Genomic DNA, 26184 nt, shown 5'->3' with positions numbered 1-26184 from the left:
AGCACAAGGCAATAACAATAATAAAAATAGCAGGCGGCTTAAACCCTGCTATTCCAAAATTAATGCTTGTAAATATACTTCAACAGGTATTAATTTCCTCATGACTCTATTCCAGAAGTGGATAAGAACAAGAAACCTCTCTAAAATCAGTTTCCCAGGCACCTGCCCTTCACCAAATCTAACGTACTGACAGATAGTACAGCACTCCACGGCTTTTGGAACCAGCGCGACTGCTGGCTCGGCCCCCAACGAGGTGTTTAAATGTGGGCAAGTGATAATCACTGAGTCTCACTGCCCTCATCTGTAACATGAGGATAATAATGAAATCTCCTTCCCAAGGCAGTGATGAAAAGAAAACGAGTTAAGATGCATGTGTCTGGCACTCGGATTGCCCAAGCGTTAAATACACAATACAACCAGAAAAGCCAACACTCCTGATGGCTGGTGTGTATACCTCACCCCAACTGCTTGACCACTGTTTAGGGGAGGTTTTCTTGTCACCGGTGAGGGGACCCAGAGAGGTCTCATTCCTGTCTGATTGGAAAACCAGATGCTGGAGAGCACGCAACTCTAAGAAGCTAAGGGCGCTATAGCTGGATCCCTTTCAGACATTGTTTTTAAGCTAACATTAGTTAGCACATAGGAAGTACTTAGAATAGAGTCGGCTCTTGTCATTATTCATGTTTTTCTTATTGCTACTACTTTGTTAGTGGAATAAGCAGCTTGAATCAGTGGAAAGAGAAAAGGATGGTTAACAACAGAACCAACCTATGTCCTTCTTCCATACCCACAAACCCCATCGTCAAGAACCAAATAAGCAAGTATCCCATAGGACCACCTATTTCGTAATACGAAAGAGGCTACAAATTCAAGTCACACTTCTTCCAGTTAGCCATCACACGAAGAGTCTCAGGAAGTCAAGTGTCTCCCTCTAGGAGCTTCACTTACCCCCTTTGGATTGTCTAATAAACAGAGGTTTATCAGTTACCTTGCACACCCAGAGGAGAAAGCGAGCGCTTACTGCGTCCTCTGCAGCCATTGCTTTTCGCTACCACAAGGTGTCGCTGTAGAGAATGGATCCTCCGAGATCTCACAGCCCATACTGGCCGTTCTTTGCTGACATCTCTCTGATCCCATCATCATAGCTCTCAAAACCCATAGGATTTCATTAGACGCCTTCTCACAGTCAGTTTACCTACACATGGGAGGTTACCTTTAGGGACTCCAGGATGCCCTATCCCTGTTCAATTTGAGGGAAGCTGCCCAAGTGCCTGACCAAAGCCATTTTCTGGCCTTTTTCTTGAAAAAAAAAATTTACAGGGAGAACACAATTTTTTTTTCCCCATGGAGGAGCCCAGATATGTTATATAAATCATTTTAATAGATGGGCAATGAGGCGAAGTAAAATGTTTTCCCAAAAACAAACCCCAACACAGCCACACCTTGCCATACACCACCAGATTAGGGGGACTCCTTAGACACTCACCAGGACTTTATCCTCTCAAAATTTCCCACTAAAACAAGAACAAAGTCAGCAAGAATGCTCACAGCAGCACTTTTCTGTCCTGAGCTGAAAAAATGCAGGACAGCCAAATCGAACAGCCTGAGAAGTGTCTGATGATGTTTCAGCAAGTTCTCTTAGTTTGTGTCTGAGGCAGGCAAAGTTTGAGGGTCAGGAATTTCTGAATGTCTTTGGTGCTGCTCTGTCAGTCCTATGGGTGCCACTGAATGGCCTGCCCTTCAGCACATCTGACTACACGTTTAGCCTTAGGAATCTTTCTGGGTCAGATTAGCTCCAAACAAGAGTTTCCTGGCAGCATGTGGATGCAAAGTTAAAGAAATCAATTAGATCATTATTTTGCAAGATAATTCCCCCCTCTTTTTTGAGAGAGAGAAAGAGAGAGAAAGCATGAGCAGGGGAGGGGCAGAGGGAGAGAGAGAATCTTAAGCAGGCTGCATGCTCAGCATGGAGCCCAACACGAGGGCTCAATCTCATGACCCTGAGATCATGACCTGAGCCAAAATCAGAGTTGGATGCTTAACCAACTGAGCCACCCAGACACCCCTTGTGAGATAATTCTTTTTTTTTTTTAAAGATTTTTTTTTTAATTTATTTATTCGACAGAGATAGAGACAGCCAGCGAGAGAGGGAACACAAGCGGGGGGAGTGGGAGAGGAAGAAGCAGGCTCATAGCAGAGGAGCCTGATGTGGGGCTCGATCCCCTAACGCCGGGATCACGCCCTGAGCCGAAGGCAGACGCTTAACCGCTGTGCCACCCAGGCGCCCCGCGAGATAATTCTTTAAATCAGAAGAGCTTTTTCAGGAATCTGTTCAATAAAGCAAGATCCAAACAACCACTTAAAGCAGGAATCTGAATCCCCATCCTTGCCCTGAGACAGCCCAAACAAAGTGCACAGGAGCTGCAAAGCCACCCTTAGATCCTGTGTACTTTTCCTGAAGGTCTACTTCAGGGAAGCACAAGGACTCGCAGGGAGGCAGTATACGTTCAGAGCAGGTCTCGCCTCTTGCACAACTCCAGGGGCACCATTCACAACATGTGCTCCAGGGGGAATGGTGTCCCCAAAATGCCATTTGTAGAATGCAATGTTAATAATGCCCCTGGGGTTGTACAGTTGAGCAGCCCTTTATTGGTAGTCATATAAAGATAAAAATAAGAGCTTAAAGAGCTCTCAGGGCTTGGGGGAGGAAGTGTGTGTACAGATTGAAAGAGAGAGAGAGAATCACACACCAGATATTGCTAAGAGTGTCTCTGGTGGTTCGCAGACTACATACAACCTTAAAAGGCGTGTGTTGGAGCTCATGTACCTTTACCTGCAATACCCACGGAGGTCTCTGAGTTTGTACTTACTGCAAGTGTTTGGCCTAGAAAAATGAATAGGAAAAGACCACGTAAAACATACAGAGGGAGTAGGAGGAGGTATCCCAGGCAGAGAAAACATTATGTACATGGTCACAGTCAGGACAGGACCTGGAAGGCTGGGTGACTACAGACGTCCTTTACCAAGTTCCTGCTCTATGTCAGGCACCGGGCTAGGACTTGATGTCGGGTCACCTCAAATGTGAGGGCAAGATGAGAGATGACAGCTTAACCCTGGGGACCAAACAGTGACGGGAACAGCTTTCAGGCCAGTGCAGCTCAGCGGACCCCGAGTGGATGGGAGAGAGCTGGCCCGTGGTCCTGGGCAGAGGTTTTGCATCTTCTGGGGTTCCTCTGAATATACTGAGACAGGGACAAGCAGCAGCAGACAACCATCCTATAACCAGGAAGCCATCAGAAGCTGCTCCTTATGGTGACAGGCAAGACCCAAGTTGTAAATCCAGAAGGGAAGCCTTTGACTACCACCCCAACACACACACACACACACACACGTGTACACACACACACACACACACACACACCCGCACTGCACCACGCCTCAGATTCCTGTCCTTGTCCTGACGCTTAGCGAAACAGCCTCTCCAGCAAGTCATCCCCACCATCCATCAGGCAGGAGGACATGGGTCCAAAGACCGCAGGCGGGTGGTCTTGTGCCTTATTCCATTGTCTGGGGTCTGTCTCGAATTATAAGCCAGGAGTGCTTTGGAGATTGCTCGTGTGTTCTAGAAAAAGCCTCTCTCCCCGCTAATGCACTTTTTATGTCCACGCTGGCAGGTCCATGAAGAACCATCCTCCTGTTCCATTTAGTCATTAAGCACAATAGGTAATAATGTGTATTGTAGGGTGGGGTTTGCATTCCTTGGGGAAAAAAAAAAAAGCCAACCAGTTTATCTCAGAACTGAAAGCCAACCGAACTCCCTCTAGAGGCTGTGCCAAGCTTCTGTCTTCTCAGTGCCTGTGTGCTGATGGGGCGGCTGGAGAGCACAGCAGTGTAGACAGACCAGAGTACAAATCCTGACACCGTCACCTTCTTGTTGGGTGACTTTAGGCCAGTGGCTCCATTTTCTGTGAGCCTTAGTTTCCCCAGCTTTGAAATTACAGTGCCTCCCTCCTAGGGCTGTTGGAGGGATGCAATGAGCTAACACGGGTTAGGCACGAGGACCCAGCCCGACTCACAGAAAGTGCTCTGTAAGTAATGGCTAGCATTTGGGTGATTTTCCAACCCTCCCCCAAGGTTTCAGCCCTCAAGGCTATTTAGCTGCTTCTGCCCTCCCCCTCCAAGCCATAATTTGCTTCTGAAGATGAGGGGGCAAACAGACCAGAAGGAAGGTGGGGAGGTGAGTGGAGCAGGAAGAGGCACATTAGACATGCACACTTGCCCATATTCCCTCCCCAGCGAGGTTCCGAACTCCTAATAGCAGTTGCCTAGAAACGGAGCTATGGTGGGCTTCTGCTCCCTTCCAGAAATCACCCTAATTGGGATGCATGTAGAACTGTTTGTTGACACTTGGCAGGTTTTTCTTCTTCTTCTTCCAGAAGAGAGGCAGTCCTCTCCATAAATGCTGACTCACATTCATTAAAGAGTAGCCCTCGGCCAAGGCACCTTTTAACCACACAGAAGCCAGTGGGGTTGGCAGCCTCGGTCCACATCCTCTGATGAAACGGCCAGTTCAGGTCACCATCACCACGTTTGCCTGTCAGGATGTGCACAAGGTCTGAGGTGACTTCTGGGGGCAGGACGGCGTGTAGACAAGGGTTTGTGTCTACGGGGGTGTGAGCAGCGCGGTCACAGAAAACTTGCCAAGTCCAGGAAATTCAATCAAAGGGCAACACGTGCATACTGTGTGAGCTGATATTAGATGCTGGAGGTGCCTTCCTTTTGGGGGTTTAAACAGCACTTGTAGTCATTTGACACAGGGAGGTCAGAGGCCACATTACAGAGGCCACATTTCTTTAGAAATAACTTTCCTGAGAGACACATGGGGAGCCTGTTTCATTTGATCACTTCTTAGAACACAGCTATATTCTAGCTCCCAGCTGGAAAAAATATATATATTTCAAAGGTATCCATTTATCTCTTTCCCGTTTGGATGATTCAGCATCTGCCCAGACGGTTCCAAATGCCTGCTCCATCCAAGGAGAATGTGAACAGACGCCATCAAACTAGGGTGGCGGTATGTGCCAGAAAGCCGGCATGCATTTAATTAGGTTCTGAAATGCAAGACTTTCAAGTGATTTAGTTATTCGTGCAATCAATATTTTCTGAGGATTTCCTTTGTGTTGGTTCTAGGGAGAGAGAAAAGATTTAAGAATTGGCCCTGCCCTCAGGGAGCTCAGTCTGGTTGGCGGGGCAGGAGGAGGAAGTACGTGGGTGAGCATGTCAGTCAGCGGGTCAGGGGGGCCTGATACAGCCTGGGAAAAGCAGAGGAGACTTCTGGGGTGGGATGGGGTCACCTGAGCAAGTTCTGAAGGATAAAGTAAGAGTTAGCCAGGTGAAGAAGAAGGAAAGCGCATTCCAGGCAGGGGAGCATATGAGAAAAGGCACGGAGATGAGGAAGAGCGTGGTCTTGCAGCTTGGTATTGCTGCAGCGCCAACCGACAAGGAAGAGGCCAAGGAGATGGGACAAATCCAGCTCATGCAGAGCCCCGGGGGCTACCCTGGGAAGTCTGGAGACCACATGCCATATTAGGAAGCACAGAGAGGGAAAAGAGGTCCAAGGCGAGGAGGCCAGTGAGGAGGGAAGGGCAGATACCCAGAGGAGACGTGATTGCAGCCTGATTTTAGAGCATGGCGACCGGGAGGGAAGACTCTGGTACTCAGCCCCACAGAGGGGTAGAGCCCTGAGGCAAAGCAGTGAGGACGGAAGGGAGTCATCGGAGGACTTAGAACAGCAGAACGGAGCACTTTTCACAAGATGCGCATCCTCACGCGGACGAAGAGGCTCTGTGCGCCATGCAGAGGAGCAGAGCTAAGAAGCAAAAACATTTTGGTGACGCCGAGATTTTCAAACATCAAGCCCCCAACTAACCAGGTCATGCTTTTCAGCTCTTTGAGTGGTGCCTGGGGTGGCAGAGGGTTTAGAGACTGGGAATCCAGAGACCGGGTTATCGTCTTGGCTCTGCCTCTGACTTGCATGTGATAACCTCTCCTCTATGGGCCTGTTTCCTCATTTGCAAAATGAGGGTTGGGAGCTTCCCCAGCGGTCTTCTCACCTCCAAAACGCTCAGTCTAGCTTCTGACTCAGGGCAGAAGAACCATGCTCACGGCCAAGCTATAGACACCGGGAGTTGGGGCGGGGGGAGCTATGGCCCCCAGACACCAACTAGAATGCAAAATCTTTGAAGGCCAAGGCCAAATCGTTTGGCTTTGGCACCCTTCTTCAGCCTCACATCTCACCTTGTATACCGTCCATGTCAGGAAGGAAGGAATTGAAAGAACGGTATTCAAAAGTAGGCAGGATACATAAAAATGGGACCGGCAAGCAGTGAAGAGATTAAGATTAGGTAAATACTCACGGACAGTCAACTGGGGAGTCATGAGAAATGTTGCCTGAAAATGTCGGTCTCTAATTCTAGAGACAGAGAAGAAAACTGCCCTCCAACAGGAATCAAATAATCCACAGAGCCCTTCCTCTTTTTTGTTTTTTTTTTTAAACTCACTGAATCAACTAGCCATGTTTTGTATTGGTGATCAAAAATAATATTATATTCTTATCACATGCCAAAGAATGGGAAGGGGTGGAGGAGACGTGGTAAGTGTGGTATGGTGAATGCCTTCAAGCAATTTAATTTCTAGAGGTGAGTTTTTTTTTTTTTTTTTTTTTTTTTTTTTTTATGATTTTTTATTATATTTCTAGAGGTGAGTTTAGGCCAAACTCTGAAGCCATTGTGCATAGAAGTGCAGCTTCTTTGCAGCTCAATTTCGCTCTCATCTCCCCGTCTGTGTGCGTGCGTGTGTGTGTGTGTGTGTGTGTGCGTGCGCGCGCCCCTACACTGATAAGAGGGCTTGCTCTTCCAGTTGTGGCCCTGGCAATTAGCAGTACTGTGATTAGGTGGGAAGGACCAATCCTTCCTCTTCACAAAGCCGTTCTGAATCTCCAATTTCCAACTGCAGTCAGTGTTGGCACGATCTGTCCTTAAAATGCCTTCACGTCTATTTCTTCATTTCTCAGCTTTCATCACACGTCAGGTAAGACAATATTATCTCAGAGAACAGGTGAGGAGGACGGGCGCAGGCATCTACTCTGCGCCGTCTGGGTAACCTTACACAAAGTCCCTGAACTGCTCTGTCCTTCAGATTCCTTACCATGAAATGCGTCTACTGCGGCTACTAATACCTGCCTCGCGGGATGGGTTAAAGAAGTCAAAGAGCCTAGGATCTCTGTAAAGCCTTTTTTTCATTCCTGGCACATAGTAATTATTCATGTTCTAGCTGTGCTGATGATGTTTTATGGCAGAGGCGGTCATGGTGGTGGTGACGGTTCTCCCTAGCTGATGGAACAGAGTGGCTAATTGTTCTGCCTAAATCGCACAGCCAGTTGCTGGTAGAGTGAGAATTCGGACCTAGCTTTTTAAAAAAGATTTTATTGACTGACTGATTTGAGAGAGAGAACAAGCAGGGGAGGGGCAGAAGGAGAGGGAGAGGGAGAGGGAGATTCTCAAGCAGACTCCCCACTGAGCACAGAGCGTAATGCAGGGTTCAATCTCATGACCCATGAGATCATGACCTGAGCCAAAACCAAGAGTTGGTTGCTCAACCGACTGAGCCACCCAGGAGCCCCAGAACCTAGCTTTTTAGCTGACGTTAATGTACATCCCGTTTACGCCTAAATCCATAGGTCTGATTTGAATTCATTTTATCAGCAGTTTCCCTCTGAGCCACCCACACCGGCTGTGCTATGGGCTCCTTAGATTCTTCTTTCCATCTTTTTCCTCCTCTACTCGTTTTTCTCCTCTTCCCCTTCCTCTTCCTTTGTTTTTTTCTATTACTAAAGATCTGAGATAGAGATTAAATAAAGAACCCAGAAAAGAAAACCACTTAAAATAATTAGAAGGTTTCCGCATGTCATTTCTTATTCAGCAGAGCACAGGTTAATTTCCTGGCCCTTGAGCTTAATAAATTTCATTACTTCCATGATAACCAAGTGTTTTTCCCACCACCACTATGGGCAGCCAATTCATGAACCTTTTTATGAATTACTGCATAATGCAATTTACCAAATCCCAAAATAATTGCGGTCTAATTACACTGTTCTTGCCACCACCCTCGAAGCACAGAACCTCCTAAGCTCGCCACTTGAACCAAGTGCCACTTCCCAGAAGCCTTGCGGGGCTTAGAGCCAAACCACCCCCTCCCCCCACTGCTGTGTGCACAGCAAGAGGGTTGTAACAGCAACCATTTATGTCTTTGATGGTGATTATGGTGATGAAAACCATGATTGCTACCATTTACTGAATATCTCCAAGGTTCCAGGCACCACGCTAACTGCCTCTCATGTACAGTTTCGACAAGGTCCTAGGCTGGGTATTCATTTATCCCAGTTCTACAGGTGAGGAAAAGTGCATCTGGAAGAGGAGATAATGACGCACCCAAAGTCACAGACACCAAGAGATAAATAAACAATAAATAGTTAACACTAGAACAGGCCATTTCCAAAACCAGCACATTTTCCTCATGCAACACTTTGCATCAAACCACCTGTGTTTAAATTCCAGCTCCAGCACTTACTAACCTATAGTTAGACTCCTTGACCTCTCTGAGCCTTAGTTTGCTCATCAGCCAAATGGGGATAACTACCGACTTCCTGGGGATGTTGTGAGGATTCAGGGAGATAATGCATATTGGAGTCCCCAGCTCAGCACCTCACTCAGGCCCTTACCGTGCACATTCTTCCCCCAATAGTAGCATCTTCTGCCATCTGAGCCGGAAACCACCATAGCAGCATCTTCTCTTCAGCTACAGCCATTGCCCTGCCTCCCAGCCCTCACTCTTACAGGCTCACACCCTCCTGCATCTGTTTCCCTGCTGCCCTGACACCGTCAAGGGAGACTCCGAGACCTACTTCTCTTGGCAGAGTTTCATACTTCTCACTTTCCTTGCCTGTCTCCCACTACCGAAACGAACCTTCCCCAACCTCTTCCCTTAGTCCATGGCCATCAATTTAGCCAAGGATGATGGCATTTTAAAGGTGAGAATCATGGGGCACCAGGGTGGCTCAGTCGGTTAAGCATCTGCCTTTGGCTCAGGTCATGATCTCAGGGTCCTGGGATCGAGCCCCACCTCAGGCTCCCTGCTCAGGGGAGTCTGCTTCCCCTCCCTACTTGTGCACACACACACACACTCTCTCTCTCTCAAATAAATAAAATAATTCTTTTAAAAATAAATAAAAATGAGAATCATGACAGTTTAGTCAGAGTAAAAAGACAAAGACAGAGATAAAGAGACACAGCCAGGACTACATTCTGCTGCATAGTGAACAGAGCTGGAAACGACCAGGACTCAAACAAGGTAAAGGCTTACCTCCCTCACATAAAAGAGGTTCACCTTCTGGAGGAAGTATGAATATGGTGTCTTTCAATCCACTATCCTGAGTACTGGCTTCCAACTGCAGATTTTCCTCACGCTCACACAATAGCTGCTGGGGCTGCCACCATTACAGCTAAGTCTCAGGCAGCAGGAAGGAAGAAGGGGGAAAGGTCAAAGGGCATAGACCCCCAGCTGCATTAACTCCCTTCAAGGCATTTTCCCAGAAGCCCCTCCCAGTGACTTGTACTTGTACTCAAGGGCCTGTCCCATCTGCAAGGGCAACTGGAAAATACGGTTTTGTGTGTTGTTGTTTTGTTTTGTTGATTTTTTTATCTAAGCATTTGGATGCCCAAGATAATGTGGTTTGTTAGCAAGGAAGCTGGCGAAATGGATATTTGGCAGGTAACCGGCACTTTCGGCCGCCAGAAGGAAGGAAAGGCAGTGAAGGAAAATCAGCAAGTGTAGATCTCCTACACTCTCTCTGCCAGGCACTGTCTTCAAAGAGCCTGTGGTCTAGTAGGAAAAGCAGACCAAAAAACAGGCCATCACCATATAGGGTGATGAGTGCAATAATGGGGAGCACATAAGCATGAAGAGTGGGGGGGAAGTGCCCGGAGGAGGTACTTGAACTAGCCTGGAACTGGGGGAGGGGAGGAGTGTGAGATTGAATGGTCCACAGTTGACAATTTTTCCCAAGCCTTGAAGGACAAAGAGCAATCAGCCAAGTGAAACAGCAGCAGAAGGTACTGCAGGAAGAAGCAAAATCATGTGCAATTTTAAGGGGTAGAGAGTCACAAAGAAACGGCCAGATAAGTGGTTTTAGATTGCTAGGCAGGAAAACTTTTCCCTTCTTCCCTTCTTGGTACTTTGGCTGGTCTAATAATTAAATTGACAGGAGACAGATTAATAGGAGTAAAAAACCCCCCAAAAACAAAACAATTTACTTATTTGTATATACAGGTATCCATAGAAATACGAGACTCAGAAGTACCCAAAGCAGGCACCTTTTATACCTTCTGGACAAAGAAACATTTATGAAGAACTGCCAAGAGCAAGGGGTTTGGGTTTGGTGTCGCAACTTAGTGGAGAAGTAACAAGGGTTGTTCATACAGACTTCTGAGCCCTGAATTCCCTCTCCAGTGATAAGTGATGGAGGAAAGATGTTAGGGTTCGAAGCTGACGGCCAAGAAATAATTCTTGAGACCTCTTTGCTGCAAAAAGGTCATTTTATTAAAGCACAGGGATAGGACCCATGGTCAGAAAGAGCTGCCCTGGGGTCATGAGGAGTGGCCTATTATATACGTCCAAGTTGGCAAGGGGTTTGGTATAGCGTAAGTCTCTAAGGAATTTGGAAGCAAGGTTTCCAGGACCTTGAGGGGGCTGGCTATTGTTGGGAAAAGGTCATTTATTACCGTCTAATAAAACCTGAGTCATGAGACCCTTCAGATGTGTATCGGTGGATTGTATGCTAGAGGGCTGATTGCCAGCAAGTATCTTGGGGGGTATAGAGATAAAGGAATTTTTATATGTTAAAGTAGACTTACAGGAACCTGGGAGTTGGGCTAAGACTGCCTTTTGCCCTTCGCAAAGTATCAGCGTTCAGGCAGTTGAGTTCCTAGACTAATGTTGCTCTGCTGTTTGAAGGATTTGTCAGTGGGCTCATAGGTAGTAAGGAGATTTAATAATTTTTCTTCTGCCTTTGCTTCCCACATCAGTTAAGGACACCTCTCTTCCTCCTGGCACAGGGAGGGTAGGGTACCTTTCACAAGAGAGATTTATTTCCTGCTCTCAGGGGGACAAAGGAGGGTCAGAGTGTCCTCCTTGCACCGGCTGTATCTTAAGTCGCTTTAATTCAAAATAATCAATATGCCACAGAGGCATATTTGGGGATGGCACATTCTATTTCCCTTCAAGATAAAGCCTGTATCTTAGAGGGTCTTATTGTCATGGAAGATTCTGGACTTTGTCCTGAGGACAGTGGAAAGCTGTGGAAGGGTTTGGAGCGCTCTGATGGGAATGACGAGGTTTGCATTTTAGAAAGTGCCAGGTGGACACAGGCTGGGAAAAGGAAAAAGACCCAGGAAGCTACTTGGAATAACAGACAACGAATGGTGGTTTCCGGCTCAGATGGCTGCAACAGGCAGGAAGGCAGGCAGGTGATATTTAAGAAGCAGAGCTGGCATCACTTCCTGATTAGTTAGTGGACATGAAGCAGGTCAAGGGGACAGAAGTAATCTCCCTGTTTGACAGGTGACACATGCTGCTTTTTGCCACCCTAGAGCGACTCCTGAACAGCACACTTACTTGTGGCCAAAGAAACACTCTATGTCGCGACTTCTTCCAACTCAAATGGTATCTGCTAGGTGCACGCGGACGGTGCCCACACCTCAGAAATGCCACCCGACTTTTGCAAAGGAGCCGGAGAGAATAAAACTGAAGCAGGTAAATAGTGACATCTCCACGGAGGATCGAGTCCCAGCCGTGTTTTCCTTCCATCTGCTTTATGATTAAAAGGAACCCACAAACAAACGGGACCTCTTTGGAGGCTGAGTCATTCAGGAAGGACCGACATCCATCTGAAACTTTTGATCTGAATCCTGACTGGGCGAATCTCCCACTGTTGGGCATTACAATTAGCAAATGGCCCGGGGATGGTAAAGAGATGTTCGGATGTGATTTAATAAGAATGTGGTTGCAATAAGCACTCAGAACATGTTTGCCATCACTTTGCTGTATACACAATATGCTACCAGCGCAATCTTTTGTGTATGCAGTTGACCTTTATCTCTGGCAATCGTGTCCTATAAAGAAGAGTGAAATCCTCCATTGCAAATCATTAGCGCTCAGGAAATGGCTTTAATTTGCATGCTGACAAAGATATTAACTTGGGTGGTGGGGGGGGGGAATACTACAACACGTCCTTTTGTCTGAAAGGCAGTTCAAAATCTGTGTTGTGACTACAGTTGACTGAAGTTCAATTGCTGTAATAAATGTATTCCAAATTTCATCTCAATTGCATTTGCATTTTAATGAATGATTCTCACCTTCTTGTCAATTTGGCAGCCAGGCTAGATTTATTAAGTTATTGTATAAACAGGGCATTCTAATGCGGGAATTTAAATGCAAAATATTTGCTGGGTGTGTTTGAACTGGGGCTGCGTTATTAATTTGCCTGTATGGGCTGCCTGAAAATTCAAGAATTTAGGATGGCATGTCAGATCCCTTCTTTCCATCAGGTTGGCTCTCTCTCCCTCCGAAATCAATATGTCTGGGTGGGCTGACAAAGCAAGGCGTGAGCCAGCCAGATGAAGAGGGCTCTCCAAGTCTCCAGCCTCCACAAACTGAAAAGAAACTGATTTATTTGCTATTATTTGAAAACAGTAAAATTTGTTAAGTGAAAATTTCCCGTGTAGGCAATTCCTGTCTTCGAGAGCAGGACATCCCCGAAATCGGAATGGCAGGAGTGTTTGTTCATTTTAATGTCATTCTGCCTTCCCCCGGTGAAGCACTCCTAGCTTTATAGCCTCATATTTCTTGCAGGCAGAGACAGAAAATGTGAGTGAAAACCAGCTGGATGCAGAGCCGTAATACCATTAAAAGTTAGGTTGGCTCTTTTTTTTTTTTTAAAGTACGTCTGGGCTGTTGGTTTTTAACAAAGTGATTTGCGGTGGTTAATCCCATGCCCCCATAATAGAAAGGGTAAACGCGAGTTCCCTTTGCTACTCCCCCAGCTCTGCAGAACTCCGCAGCTTCTCGAAAGGCCCCTGTGAAGGGAGCCGGGGCTGCTTTTGATGCCATTCAGTCCTAGTTTCCTTTAGGGCCCTCAGGATGGAGGCGGATTCAGGTAACAGAAGACTGACTGCAAGCAGAATGCCCTCAAAGGGTGACAACGTCTACTCCCGATGTGCTTAAAGAACTTTCTGTGACGAAGAGACTGCTGAAGTGTGTTAAAAGTTTTATTTCAGGGGCGCCTGGGTGGCACAGCGGTTAAGCGTCTGCCTTCGGCTCAGGGCGTGATCCCGGCATTATGGGATCGAGCCCCACATCAGGCTCCTCCGCTATGAGCCTGCTTCTCCCTCTCCCACTCCCCCTGCTGTGTTCCCTCTCTCACTGGCTGTCTCTATCTCTGTTAAATAAATAAATAAAATCTTAAAAAAAAAAAGTTTTATTTCAAATCCTGTAGCAAGGAAAGCAGCCTTCTAATAGAGCCAGTTCAAAGATTTCTTTCTGGAGATTTGTTTTGTTTTGTTGGTTTTTTGGGGGGTTTTTTGGTTTTTGTTTTGTTTTAATAGGGGAAAGGGGGCAGCTAGACTAATGCATCTCGGACTTCAATGTGTTTATGAATCACCTGGGGGTCCTCTTAAAATGCAGATTCTCATTCAGGAGGTCTGAGTGCGACCTGATTCTGCGTTTCTAACAAGCTCCCAGGTGATGCTGATGATGCTAGAACAAAGATCACCAAGCTTTGAGCAGCAAAGAGCTAGATCGCCTTGCTCAAGGGAGGAGTGGTTAGTTCAAGGTTAAGAGCCTTGTTACAAGTCTGACGGGCCAGCTGTGTGGGTAAATCTAACACCCCAAAAGAGCTCTTAATCTCATCAGAGGATATCAGAAATTTGCACAAATATTTTATTAAGTATGTGAGCTACTTCTCGCAATGGGCTGTTAATAACTTTATGATCTAAGTTCTGTTCTGGACCATCTTTTCTCAGGTCTGAGGCAATTTCTTTCTTAATACCATATTTTTATCATATCTAAGAGGGACATTTCCCCCCCACATTTTAACATCTCTGAACTGGGGATATAATGTACAATTATGCTGTAATTTAACCAGCATGGGCTTTTCCTTCTTTGTGGTTCAAAAATAAAAATGCATCTTACAATAGATAATGTATTGGTCAGCTATTTTCACCATAATGCTATGTAACAAGCTGCCCCAAACTCAGCGACTTTCAATAAGTATTTCTTCCTTTGCTCGTGTATCTGCAGGTTAACTGAGGTTTGGCCGATTTTGGCTGAGATTAGGTGGGTTCAGTTCTGTTCCTCATGCCTTTCTTGCTCTTCTGGGTTCAGGAAAATCATGGGTTTTGTGGGCATGACCCAACTGAGCAAGCTTATTTCAAGCTTCTGCTCAAGTCATATCTGCTAACATCCATAGGCCAAGGAAGTCATGTGATAGCCATAAGTCAGGGTGCTGAGAAGTACATTCCACCCTGGAATGCAGGGAATGGGGGAATGTGAATAATGACTTTAATTGCCATAGGTGGTATCTTGGATTGGGTAAAACATGGTTTAAAGGGGGAAGAGGTAAGCCACCCGCTTCTATTCTACAGAGCTAGAGATGAACTCTGAACACAACATACAGCCTGGAGATACACAAAGTCAAAGCTTCAAAGCCTCCTGCTGAATGTGCTTGACCTTGCAGCATGCAGGTGGAGGAAGGAAAATTCTGGAACCAGCCATCCTGGCTTCCAGTCCCTGCTTTGCCACTTTCCAGCTGTTATGGACCCTCACCATTTACTTACTCCTTTCCCCATTTTCTCACCTGTAAATCACACCAAACCCTTGGGACTGTTCAGCGAGTTGGCAATAACAATTCTGGCTCCCAATCACTGAGTCCTATGTACTAGACACCACACTAAGCTCTTCATGCCCACCATCTCATTTAATCCTTCCAAAGGCCCTTTGAGGCAAGAACGAAGATTTTTCCCATTCAAAGATGATAAGGCTGTAGTTCAGAGAGGCTTTTTGTGTTTTTTAAAGATTTTATTTATTTATTTGAGAGAGAGAGAGAGAGCATGAGTGGGAGGAGGGGCAGAAGGAGAGGGAGAAGCAGGTTCCCCACTGAGCAGGGAACATGACACGGGGCTCTATCTCGGAACCCCAGGATCATGAGCTGAGCCGAAGGCAGTCACTGAACTGACTGAGCCACCCAGGTGCCCCTGTAGTTCAGAAAGGTTTAAAACCTGCCTAAGAGAGAGGCAAAGTAAAAGTCCCATGCAGAGGCTATCCTCTGCAAGCTTTACCATGTATTTTCTGTTCCTCAAGTCTGAAGATGCTGGGGAGAAAAACCCGGGCTTCCTTACTTCTGTGCCTTTGGTCTGTCTCAGCTAAGCCCTGCTGAGAATACTCCTGTTGCCAAAGTGAGCAATCCCCATTCATGGGATCACACACAGACTCCCTTACAGAGAACATATGTCCCTTAAAAATAAAAACCCACCCCCATGCACTGGTTAAGAATAAGTGGAACTGAGTAGAGGAAACTTTCCATTTTATAATCAGCTTCTTCCTCTGCTTGCCTGATGCAGTTAATTATTTTACTCCCCATCGTTTCTCTTGCGATGTTAGCCAGGGGAGTTTTACGGCGTGGAAAGCGGTGAACAGGGGGCCCCGGGTGAGTGGATTTAAAGGCAAAAACTGCTCTTCCCTGCAAATAGCTCCCTTCACACAAATAGCCTGGTAATCAGCAATAATGATGGAGAAAATGTAGGGAACATGCAAGGGAATTAGATGGGAATTTGCTAAAATATTAAGTATTTTTAAATGGGCTTCCACGGTACTGTGGGAGCACTTCTCATCTCTACTGAAGGAACATCTTGTAGCCCGAAGGTCCCAGAACAGACTGGTGTGTCTGACATGAGGGCCCAGACCCTCCCCCCAACCCTGCTCATCTCTCACCCAGCTCTTTCCAGAAGATCTAGCAGGGGGGAGTCTGGCTGCCTTGGTTGAAAAGCGGTGGTAATTTCAACAGAACACTTGCTGGCTAGATTCCCCAAGCTGGGTTCCCCTACCCCTTTCTGAGTTACAGAGGCATTCGTCACTATTTGCATTTGGGGTTTTGTTACAGACGTGGCCTCCCTATACAAATCCTTGAGAGAAATCTCTTCCCAGTTTCAACACCAGGAATAAGTGGGCATCTGCTGAACAGTTCTTCAAAAATTGTATGGTCATTAGGAATCACGTGAGGGATTGTATTTCCCTCTTTGCATTAGCCACTAGGATGCTCAGGGCCAAACTGGCACACTCGATCAAGGGGCGTGGGTTTTGACACCTGTCTTACCTGATTTGGGCCTTCTTGTTTTCCCTGCCTTTATCACTTTTTAAAAAATTTTCTGCCTCTAATACTTTTTGGAATAAGAACATAAATAAGTCAAATAAATCTCTCACCAATCTCTTAATTACAATAAAAAGGTAGATAACTAAGATTGCAGAGGTAAAGGCTGTGAATTCTTTGAGGATTTGTTCACCTTTGTAACACCAGTGGCTCGGACAGAACTTAACACAGAGTCAGTGCCTAATACAGAGTCCAACACCTCACAGGTGTCCAGGTGTTATGTGCTGTGCCATGGACCATCAGCCTGTCACTTTTTATAAATTAACTTAATAAGGATGTGGTTAACCCTCACAGCCAAACATAGTAAAAACAGTTAAGCGGTCGCATGAGCGTAGGGCTAGATACCTGATTACGCTGTAAGAGTTTGCTGGGCTGCCAGAACAAAGCACCACCAACATTGTGGCTCAGCCACAGAAATGTACTGTCTCACACTTCTAGAGGCTGGAAGTCCAAGATCAGTGTGTTGGGGGGGTTGGTTCCTTTGCAGGCCTATGAGGGAGACTCTGTTCCATGCCTCCACCTAGTTTCTCACGATCTGCAAGCCATCTCTGGTGCTCCCCATTGGCCTGTGGAAGCATCACCCCCATCTCTGCCTCCACCTTCATATGGCATTCTCTCTGTGTGCATGCCTGGGTCCAAATTTCCCCTTTTGATAAGGACACCAGTCATACTGGATGAGGGGCCCACCCTACTCCAGCACGACCTCATCTTAACTAATTGCATGAGCAATGACCTTGTTTCTAAATAAGGTCACATTCTGAGATACTGGGAGTTAAGGCTTCAACCTATGAATTGTGGCAGGACACAGTTCAATCCATAATACACACTGTTCAGGATCTAGTTGGTCTACGGGTTCTTCAGGGGAAGACAGAGGCTTTGACATCAGACACTGAAATCTGAGCCCAAAGCTCACCAAACTGGCCAGGTCTGTTCCACATCCGTGGGAGCCCTCCCATTGTCATGCACAATCATCACACGTGATGAGACTTCTCCACACCTGCCCCCAATCTCTGTCCCTGAAGACCGTGGTCTGTCCTGGGACAGACACCTTTCACTGACAACCTTTCACTCCCTAAGAGAATCCAGGCGACAGCAAGGGAGGATTCACAGCTAAAGGAGAGCTCTGACACCTGCTAGTCAATGCCAAGCCACCCAAGTTAGCCGAAGACACAGTGGCCCATAGAACGTCTAAAGTCAATGGAAGGGATTTCCAGCATAGGCAGGTGAGAAACATCCTGACATTCTATAAACCAGCACACCAGGCAGCTGGACTCCACAGCTGAATCCACCACCTGGGTTCAGACCAGTGATAACGCATCTACATACAACATGGAGCTGTTGTGAGGATAAATAAGTTAATCCACACACCCAGGGGTGAGGGGGGTGGGAGGGTGGGGCACAGAAACAGCACAGGGCAGGGCTAAGTTCTACCACAGATGTAGAATCACATCATTGCCTGGTTCACTACAAAGGCTTCCTATCTGCATGATTTATTACATCTCAAGAACACACTGGAAGCACTTGAGTCTTACTGATGTCCAGCAGAGAGAGGCCTCTACAGCTCTGTTACTGGGGTCCTGCACAAGACGATGTTAGATTGAGTTACTAGCAATAAGCTTCTTAATTAAAGCGGTAAAAATCTACTGCCTCCTGGAGGAGCACCCTGGAGTAAGGCTGTGGGGAAGCAGCAGGTGCCCAGAGCAGCAGTGTCCCCTGGTATTTCCCTACATTTTCCAATCTGGGACATAGCACTTCCTCTCTCTCCCTGCCTGCCTTCCTTCCCGCCTTCCTTTTCCCGTTCTTTCCTTTCTTCCTTTCTCCCTTCTTTCCTTCCTTCCTTTTTTAGAGCAGGACCTTTCTACCACAAGTCTTAAATAGAACACCAATATCTAAAGCAAATACAATATATTACTAGCACAAATGTATTGTGCAATATTCCATTTTATTCCATGAAAACTAGAATTTCTTTATCTAAAATTGTACTTGCCCAAGGCCTTTGCACATGCTGTTCCCTTTACCTGAAACACTCTTCCCCCAGAAACCTGCATGATACCCTCTCAGCAAGACCTTTTGCTGATCATCTATTTTTTAAATTTAATTTACATTCAGTTAATTAATATATAGTGTATTATTAGTTTCAGAGGTAGAGGTCAGTGATTCATCAGTTGTATATAACACCCCGTGCTCATTATATCACGTGCCCTCCTTAATGCCCATCACCTATTACCCCATCCCTCCCACCCCCCTCCCCTCCAGCAACCCTCAGTTTGTTTCCTATAGTTAAGAGTCTCTTACAGTTTGTCTCCCTCTCTGACTTCATCGTGTTTTATTTTTCCCTCCCAGGGCGCCTGGGTGGCTCAGTCGTTAAGCGTCTGCGTTTGGCTCAGGGCGTGATCCCGGTCTTCTGGGATCGAGCCCCACATCAGGCTCCTCCACTAGAAGCCTGCTTCTTCCTCTCCCACTCCCCCTGATTGTGTTCCCTCTCTCGCTGGCTGTCTCTATCTCTGTCAAATGAATAAATAAAAATCTTTAAAAAAAAATCTATTTTTCCCTCCCTTCCTCTATGCTCCTCTGTTTTGTTTCTTGAATTCCACATATGAGTGAAATCATAAGACAATCTCTTTCTCTGATTGACTTATTTCGCTTAGGATAATACCCTCTAGTTCCATCCACATTGCTGCAAAAGGCAAAATTTCTCTTTTTCATGGCCGAGTAATATTCCATTGTAAATATATACCACATCTTCCTTATCCGTTCTGTTGATCTTCTATTTAAAATTGCACACACACACCCCACCCTTGGCAGTCACTCTCCTCATGTCCCAACTTTATGTTCCACCACAGCACTTCACATATTGTCTACAGTTTACAGGAGTTTTGTGGCTATTTTGTTTGTACCTAGAATAGTGCCCAGCACACAGTAGGCATTCAATAAATTTTTGCTGGATGGTTAATAATGATGCAGCTATTCAAGCAAACAGACAAATCTCAAGTTGGGTGTGAATTAACTCAATAAAGAATCCAACTCCATTTCTGATGTGTGACTGTCAACAGCTTTCAAGCTCCCCTCACTGTCTCTTCCCCTTCTGCCCACGCCTGGGCAAGCTAATAAGAAAGTCCAGCTGCTGCTGCTTTTGGTGCTGGAGGGAAGCTCAAGCCACAGGCAAGGGACTGCTCACTCCAACCCCACTCCCTGACCACGATAAAACCCTAAGCCAGTCACCCCTCCCTGCTCCTGCAGGCTGACTTCAGACCGGATTGGGAGCCTTCCCTGCTCTGCCCAGAAAGCCTCATTATGTGAGACATTTTTAATGCATATGTGGTGTCAGTTTCAACCTCTGAACCAAATTTTGAGCAAGGGGCCTCAGTAAAATAACACAACAAAGGTTGCTGTCACATCAGCCCCAGCCCCCAGGTTGGCTCCACAACTGCTTTGCTTGTGGTACAGCAAGAAAACCCTCATTTGTGAAATTAAGGGGTTGCCAATGGTAACAGTTTTCTTTTTTATCAGGTTATCTTGCAACCTCAGGACACTCTTTTGATCAGTGGATTCAGAAGCTTGAAAGCAAAACAGAAGCACACTGTTGTTTCAAACACGGATTCCACATCATATCAACTGCTCACATTCCTAAACCTAAAAGTAAAAGCCAGGCAAAAGCACCTAGAACTGACAATTAAGGGCCAAAGTTGTATGTAATATGGTTTCACTGTGTTACTCTAGGTTTCAAATTCATTTATTTTTGCACAATTTTGTCCAAAAGGAAACTGAGAGATTATTTTGCTGTGACAAGTATATGAACTGGAATAATGCCTGATCCTTGCCTGCAACTGGCTGGCTGGGTTGGACATGTGACAGGTAGTGTAGACATTCAGAAAAGTTGACATGAGCTGAGAAGCAGGGTCTAAGTTTAGAAAAAGATCACTGATGGCCTGGTGGTGACATATTTATAAGAAACTCAAATACCATATCTCGTCTAAGCTGCCATGAAGCTAAGACACATCACTTAAAACAAAACAAGATAAAACACTGCCAATTAAATTAAAACAATGCTTTGTTATCCTTTCAGAATTTCTAGTTCATAAAAATATGGTCATGATTTTTAAAAGCTCTTCTTCACTCTTCTAGACAATTTTTAAATACCACTCTCCATCTGCATAAAAGGGAAAAATATAAGAGAAATACATTGCTTAAGAGACTCTTCAAACTTCATATTTAAAGTCCAGCTCTTCTGAATCACGTGTTTCCATTAGAGTCAAAAACGCTGGATGCAACATTTCTTAAAAGGATGCTTTGCCAAGCGTCCTTGTCGCCAAGATTTTCTTCCTAGCTGCTGACCCCCAGTCTGCAAATTTTGATACTGCCACTGTCTTGATTTTATAAGAATATGTCAAAAAAAGAAAAAAGGGACATTTCAGACCCCAGTTCATGATCCAGTGGTTTTGTAGTCTAAAACATCAAGGGGGGGTATTGGGTGGTCAGGCTGTCCGGAGTCACAACCAAGTTTGAGTGTGTAGATGATGACAAACACAATACAACTGCCATCTGGCTGCCGGTGGCTGTAAGACACACCCTCATCTCAAACGTGTTAAGATGTGAAAAAAATGTGCATTGCAGAAATAGTCAACACAGTAGAAATGGCAGAAAAAGCTTGTACAAAATAAATCGATCTGGTGTACAACAGGATGTTTTGTGGTTTTGTATTGTTATTAGCTTGAAAAATTGTTCATGAAAACTCAAACATTTGCAGATTCCTGAAGCATTTCTAGAAGTTCTATTTCTAGCAACTCCCAGATTGGGGCTTATTTCAATCCAGACCCCAAAGCCCTGCACCACCTGTTCCCTGCTAGTTGCCAGCTTTAGCCCTGGCCACTCTCCCACATTTCTTCTGTGCTCTTTAAAGATACTCGTAGTTTCCTAACAGGCCATCTTCAGACTCACCTGTCCTAGTCAGTTCCAGCTGCTATAATGAAGTACCATAGACCATGTAGCTTGCAAACAACAGAAATTTATTTCCCACAGTTCTGGAGACTGGAAGTCTGGATCAAGATGCCAACATGGGCAGGTTCTGGTGAGAACCCTCTTCCAGGCTGTAGACTGCTGGCATCTTGTTGTATCCTCACATGGTGGACAGCAGAGAGAGGAAGGAAGCTTTCCCATGACTCTTATAAGGCTACTAATCCCTTTCATGAGGGCTCTACCCTTATGACCTCATCTAATCCTGATTACCTCCCCCAAACCTTCTGAAACTATCACACTGGGGGAAGGGTTTCAACACATAAATTTTGAGGGGACATGAACATTTAGTACATAATACACCTCTTTGCATTTATAACTGCTATTCCATCCACTTGTATGCCATTTCCCATGTTTTCCTACTGGTAAATTCCTACTTATCCCAAATGTCACCTCCCCCAGGAAGCCTTCTTAGATTTCTCTAGGTCCCTGTAGCTTTTTCTACATTGCACTCAGAGTGTATGTTTGTGGGTGTGCTTCCTCTATGATACTGTGAACTCTCTGGGGGCAGATGCCTTATCTTATTGTTTTGTGTAACTTCAGTATCCTCATGGGTGCTTGGACTAGCAGGTTCTCAGACAATGTCCGCCAGAGAAATAAATGAATGAAAAACTTTTCATCACTGTGTGATGCAATTTGAAAAATACTGGAAAAACTCCACCTCCTGCCTCCCAGCACTGTTCCAGTGGACATTACAAGAATCCACTACTGAAATGCAAATGCCTTCAGTAACACCTTAACTCTTCCTAGAAAATGAACAAGGATTAATTAATCCTATCAGAATCTAACCAAGAGGGGCGCCTGGGTGGCACAGCGGTTAAGCGTCTGCCTTCAGCTCAGGGTGTGATCCTGGCGTTCTGGGATCGAGCCCCACATCAGGCTCCTCCGCTATGAGCCTGCTTCTTCCTCTCCCACTCCCCCTGCTTGTGTTCCCTCTCTCGCTGGCTGTCTCTATCCTGTCGAATAAATAAATAAAATCTTAAAAAAAAAAAAAAGAATCTAACCAAGAGAGCTTGCCGAGAATATTCCCATCCAAAGGTGAGCACAAGAGAAAGACAAGGAGACAGAAAGTGGTTACTCAGAACAAAGGAAAGGAGGTCTCACTTCATCCAGGAAGATGTCTCCAACCACCCCCTAGTCTGAATTAGGTCCCGTCTTCCTAGAATCTCAGAGTCCTTCCCACTCCCATCCTGTGTCATCACTGATTTACTCTTAGAACAGCATCCTGTTCATCACTGTGTCCCCAACGGTCAGTCAGCACAGTCCCCAGCACACACTGGTTGCTCAAGAGGAAATTTTGAGAATAAAAGTGAATCCCAGAACCAACACTCATGCCTGGGGAAACATGGTGGGGTTCAACAGCGTGCCTGACACCTTCCCAGAGGGTCAGACGGGTGGACCAACAGAGAGATGTGTTCACTCCTTCTCCACCAGAATGCTGCCAAACTCCAACCCCAAGGTGACCAATGGCAAGGTGGGGGAGGTGTGTAGACCATCGGGCACAGAACGTCTTGGCATCAAGCCAGTATCAAGATGTCTGGCTAGGAAACAGTGGTTGGGTCAGCAAGAAAAGAATCACAAAGTCTCAATTCTGGTACTTGACACACCTTACTGACTCCGCTTCTGCAGCCATTGTGAAGCGTGTGACGCAAATGTGAGCATGCAGGTGAATCTGAGAGACAGCAGCCTTGGCCAGGAGCCCAGGCCACACAGCACCCATCTGCTCCTGATGATCACGGACGAGCCCCTTCCCATGCATAACGGTGTCTCATCCTGTGGGGTGTGGATTATGATGCTCGTTTCATAGCACCTAACAGAGTGCCTGGCACAAAGTAGGTGCTCAATAGTTGTTGAATAACAGAGTGAGGAAGGGACCGAGACCAGAGGGGTTAAATGTTCAAAGTCCGTTGCATCCGACTCTTGAGTTCCAAAGGCAAGAAGGTTCCTGCCCTGCAGGTATGAGGGTGCCCTTCAGAGGTGATCAGTCCCAGGACAACAGGGCATTGTCTTAAGGGTCAGCTCAACTTTGCTGCTCTCTCCCTCCCTCTCCCCCACCTGCCACCTCCAGCATGTTGCTTCGCTCGGTGAAGGCAGGCCGCGGATACTTGGACATGCTGCGAGAGGAGAGAGCCTTGAAAGAGAAGCAAGAGCAACTTCAGAAACTCAAAGAGGAAGAAAGACATAAATTCCAGCCAGCCGAAAAGACATCAGAAATCCATGATGGCAAAACGTAAGTAGATGTGGCAGCAGCAGTGCCGACCGTGTGGGGAAGGGCCGTGCAGAGTGAGCGCCGCCTGGCTGGGCTGGGAGATGGCGGCTGTCTCTGACTGGAAGCCCCCTCTCAGGCTGGCGTCTGGCCATTTCTTTTAGTCCGCTCCATCCTACCTTGTCAGCCTCACCCCCTGGCCCTCAGCGCAGTACCCTGTACTACAGATGTCTGTCCTCATGTCTGATGCCAAGAGCTATCCAAGGACTCTTGCTGGTCAACAAATGTGCCTCTTGCCCTCTCTTCACCAGGTTTGCCCCTACCTCTAGGCCTTTCCTCATGCTGTTCCTTGGGCCTTCAATACCCTGCCCCACATCCTCTTCCAACTAAAGTTCTACTTATTAAAGCTCAGCGTAAATGTTGCCCTCTCCTGATACTTCCTGGACTTCAGACCAACCCCCTCCAAGACCCATTCAGACTCAGGGTTCTGGTAACATGTTTGCTGGTTTACTTCAACCCCACAGCAGTATCTCTCTTCTAGACCTTCAGCTGCACCCTCACATCCTAGCTCAATGTCCACCCAAAGCAGGTACACAAGGAATGTTTGTTGGTTTGCTGAATAAAGTAGCCCCCCTCTTTCCATAAAGGTCTTTCCTCTGGTTGGGAGAGGACCATCGACAGACTGGTCCATTACAAAATTCTGTTCACATAACAACAGCAATAGGGATGATGACAGTAACAACCACAACAATAATTACAATGAGTGTCTACTCTGTGCTTTATGCACATCTTTTCATCGAAATTTCAAAATATTCCTTAGATAGGTACTGTTATTACCTACCCCCTTTTTAGAGATTAGGAATGAAGTTTAGAAATGCTCACGTAATTCCCTTGTGACTAAGGTCATAAGTTAGAAAGCATCCCTGAGTCCCAATCTGAGTGACACCAAAATCCCTAGGCGGCACCATTCTGCATGAACAGACTCCTAGGATACTTAGACTTGAATGAGGCACAGATCTGGGATGGAAAGGAGGTGCTGAGGCAGGGGAGAGGAAAGGATGGTAGAAACAGGCTGCCCCTATAGCCACTGTCCTATTATAGCAGTGGTCTCAACCCTGGCTCCACATCAGAATCACCTGGGCAGTTTTCAAAATACCAATGCCCAAGGGAAGATGGCGGAGGAGGACCCAAAGCTCACCTCATCCCACAGATACAACTAGATAACATGAAATACCAATGCCCATGGTGCTTCCCGGGCCAACTACATCAGACTTCCTGGGGGTATTGCCTGGATAGAGTATGTTTTAAAGTTCCCACAACGATTCCAATGTGGAGCCAAGGTTGAGAGCCACTCTGCTAGGGCTTCAAGGACCCAAACTGCCAGGTTGCCAGCTAAAGAGGAAAGGAACCCACAGCAGATACCCCCTTTCCTTCTCAATATGTCCCAAATTCTCTCTTTTTTTTTAAAGATTTTATTTATTTATTTGACAGAGATAGAGACAGCCAGCGAGAGAGGGAACACAAGCAGGGGGAGTGGGAGAGGAAGAAGCAGGCTCATAGCAGAGGAGCCTGATGTGGGGCTCAATCCCATAATGCTGGGATCACGCCCTGAGCCGAAGACAGACGCTTAACCGCTATGCCACCCAGGTGCCCCCCAAATTCTCTTCTTAACAGTGTTAACTTAGAGAAGTATCGATATGTGCTTCTTTTTAAGACTTATTTATTTATTTTAGAGAGAGAGAGAGAATGAGCAGGAGGGGCGGAGAGAGAGGGGGAGAGAGAATCTCAAGCAGACCCCAAGCTGAGTGCAGAGCCTGATGTGGGGCTCGATTCCAGGACCCTGAGATCATGAGCTGAGCTGAAACCAAGAGTCGGACGCTTAACCAGCTATGTCACCCAGGGGCCCCTCAATATGTGCTTCCTAAAAACAAGGGTCCTATCAGTGAAATCCTACGATGTGTGACCTTTCTGCATCTGGCTTCTTTCACTTACCAGAATGCTTTTGAGGCTTATCCCAAACAGAAAGCAGATTGGTGGTTGCCAGGGGTCGAGGGAGTGGGGGAGTGGGGAGCAACTGCTTAGTGGGTAGGGGGCCTCCCTTGGGGGTTATGAAAATATTCTGGAACCACACTGAGTTGATGGCTGCACAACCATCAGTTCAAATGCCACTGAATTGCACCCTTTAAAACAGTTAATTTTATGTTACATGAATTTCACCTTAATGAAAAAAAGGGGGGTGTTCTGGTCTGTGAGGTCCTGGAGTGAGGGTCAGCGGGCTGGACACTAATGGTCGGGGATCTCCTTAAAGCTCAAGGTTCCAGGTGATGGATGCAAACCCCAAGTGCAAGACCATGAAGGGCTGGTACCTTTCTAGTTACTCCTCCCAGAAAGTGCGGCCCTTGGGAATCCCAGCTTATTACAAGAAGGG

General features: G+C 46.3%; 1 protein-coding gene across 1 annotated transcript in view; it reads left to right on the top strand.

Moving 5' to 3' along the window:
• Positions 1-26184, top strand: part of CCDC60 (coiled-coil domain containing 60) — a 158942-nt gene that overhangs the window by 81694 nt on the left and 51064 nt on the right. Inside the window, exon 4 of the mRNA XM_087857159.1 lies at positions 23619-23780. Coding sequence (XP_087713285.1) covers positions 23619-23780 — 162 coding nt within the window. The remainder of the gene's footprint in view (positions 1-23618; positions 23781-26184) is intronic.

Source organism: Ursus americanus, chromosome 30, assembly GCF_024610735.1.
Source record: "Ursus americanus isolate L20-20 chromosome 30, mUrsAme1.1.p, whole genome shotgun sequence".
In the NCBI taxonomy this organism is placed as follows: Eukaryota; Metazoa; Chordata; class Mammalia; order Carnivora; family Ursidae; genus Ursus; species Ursus americanus.
This window is presented reverse-complemented; position numbering and strand designations above follow the sequence as displayed.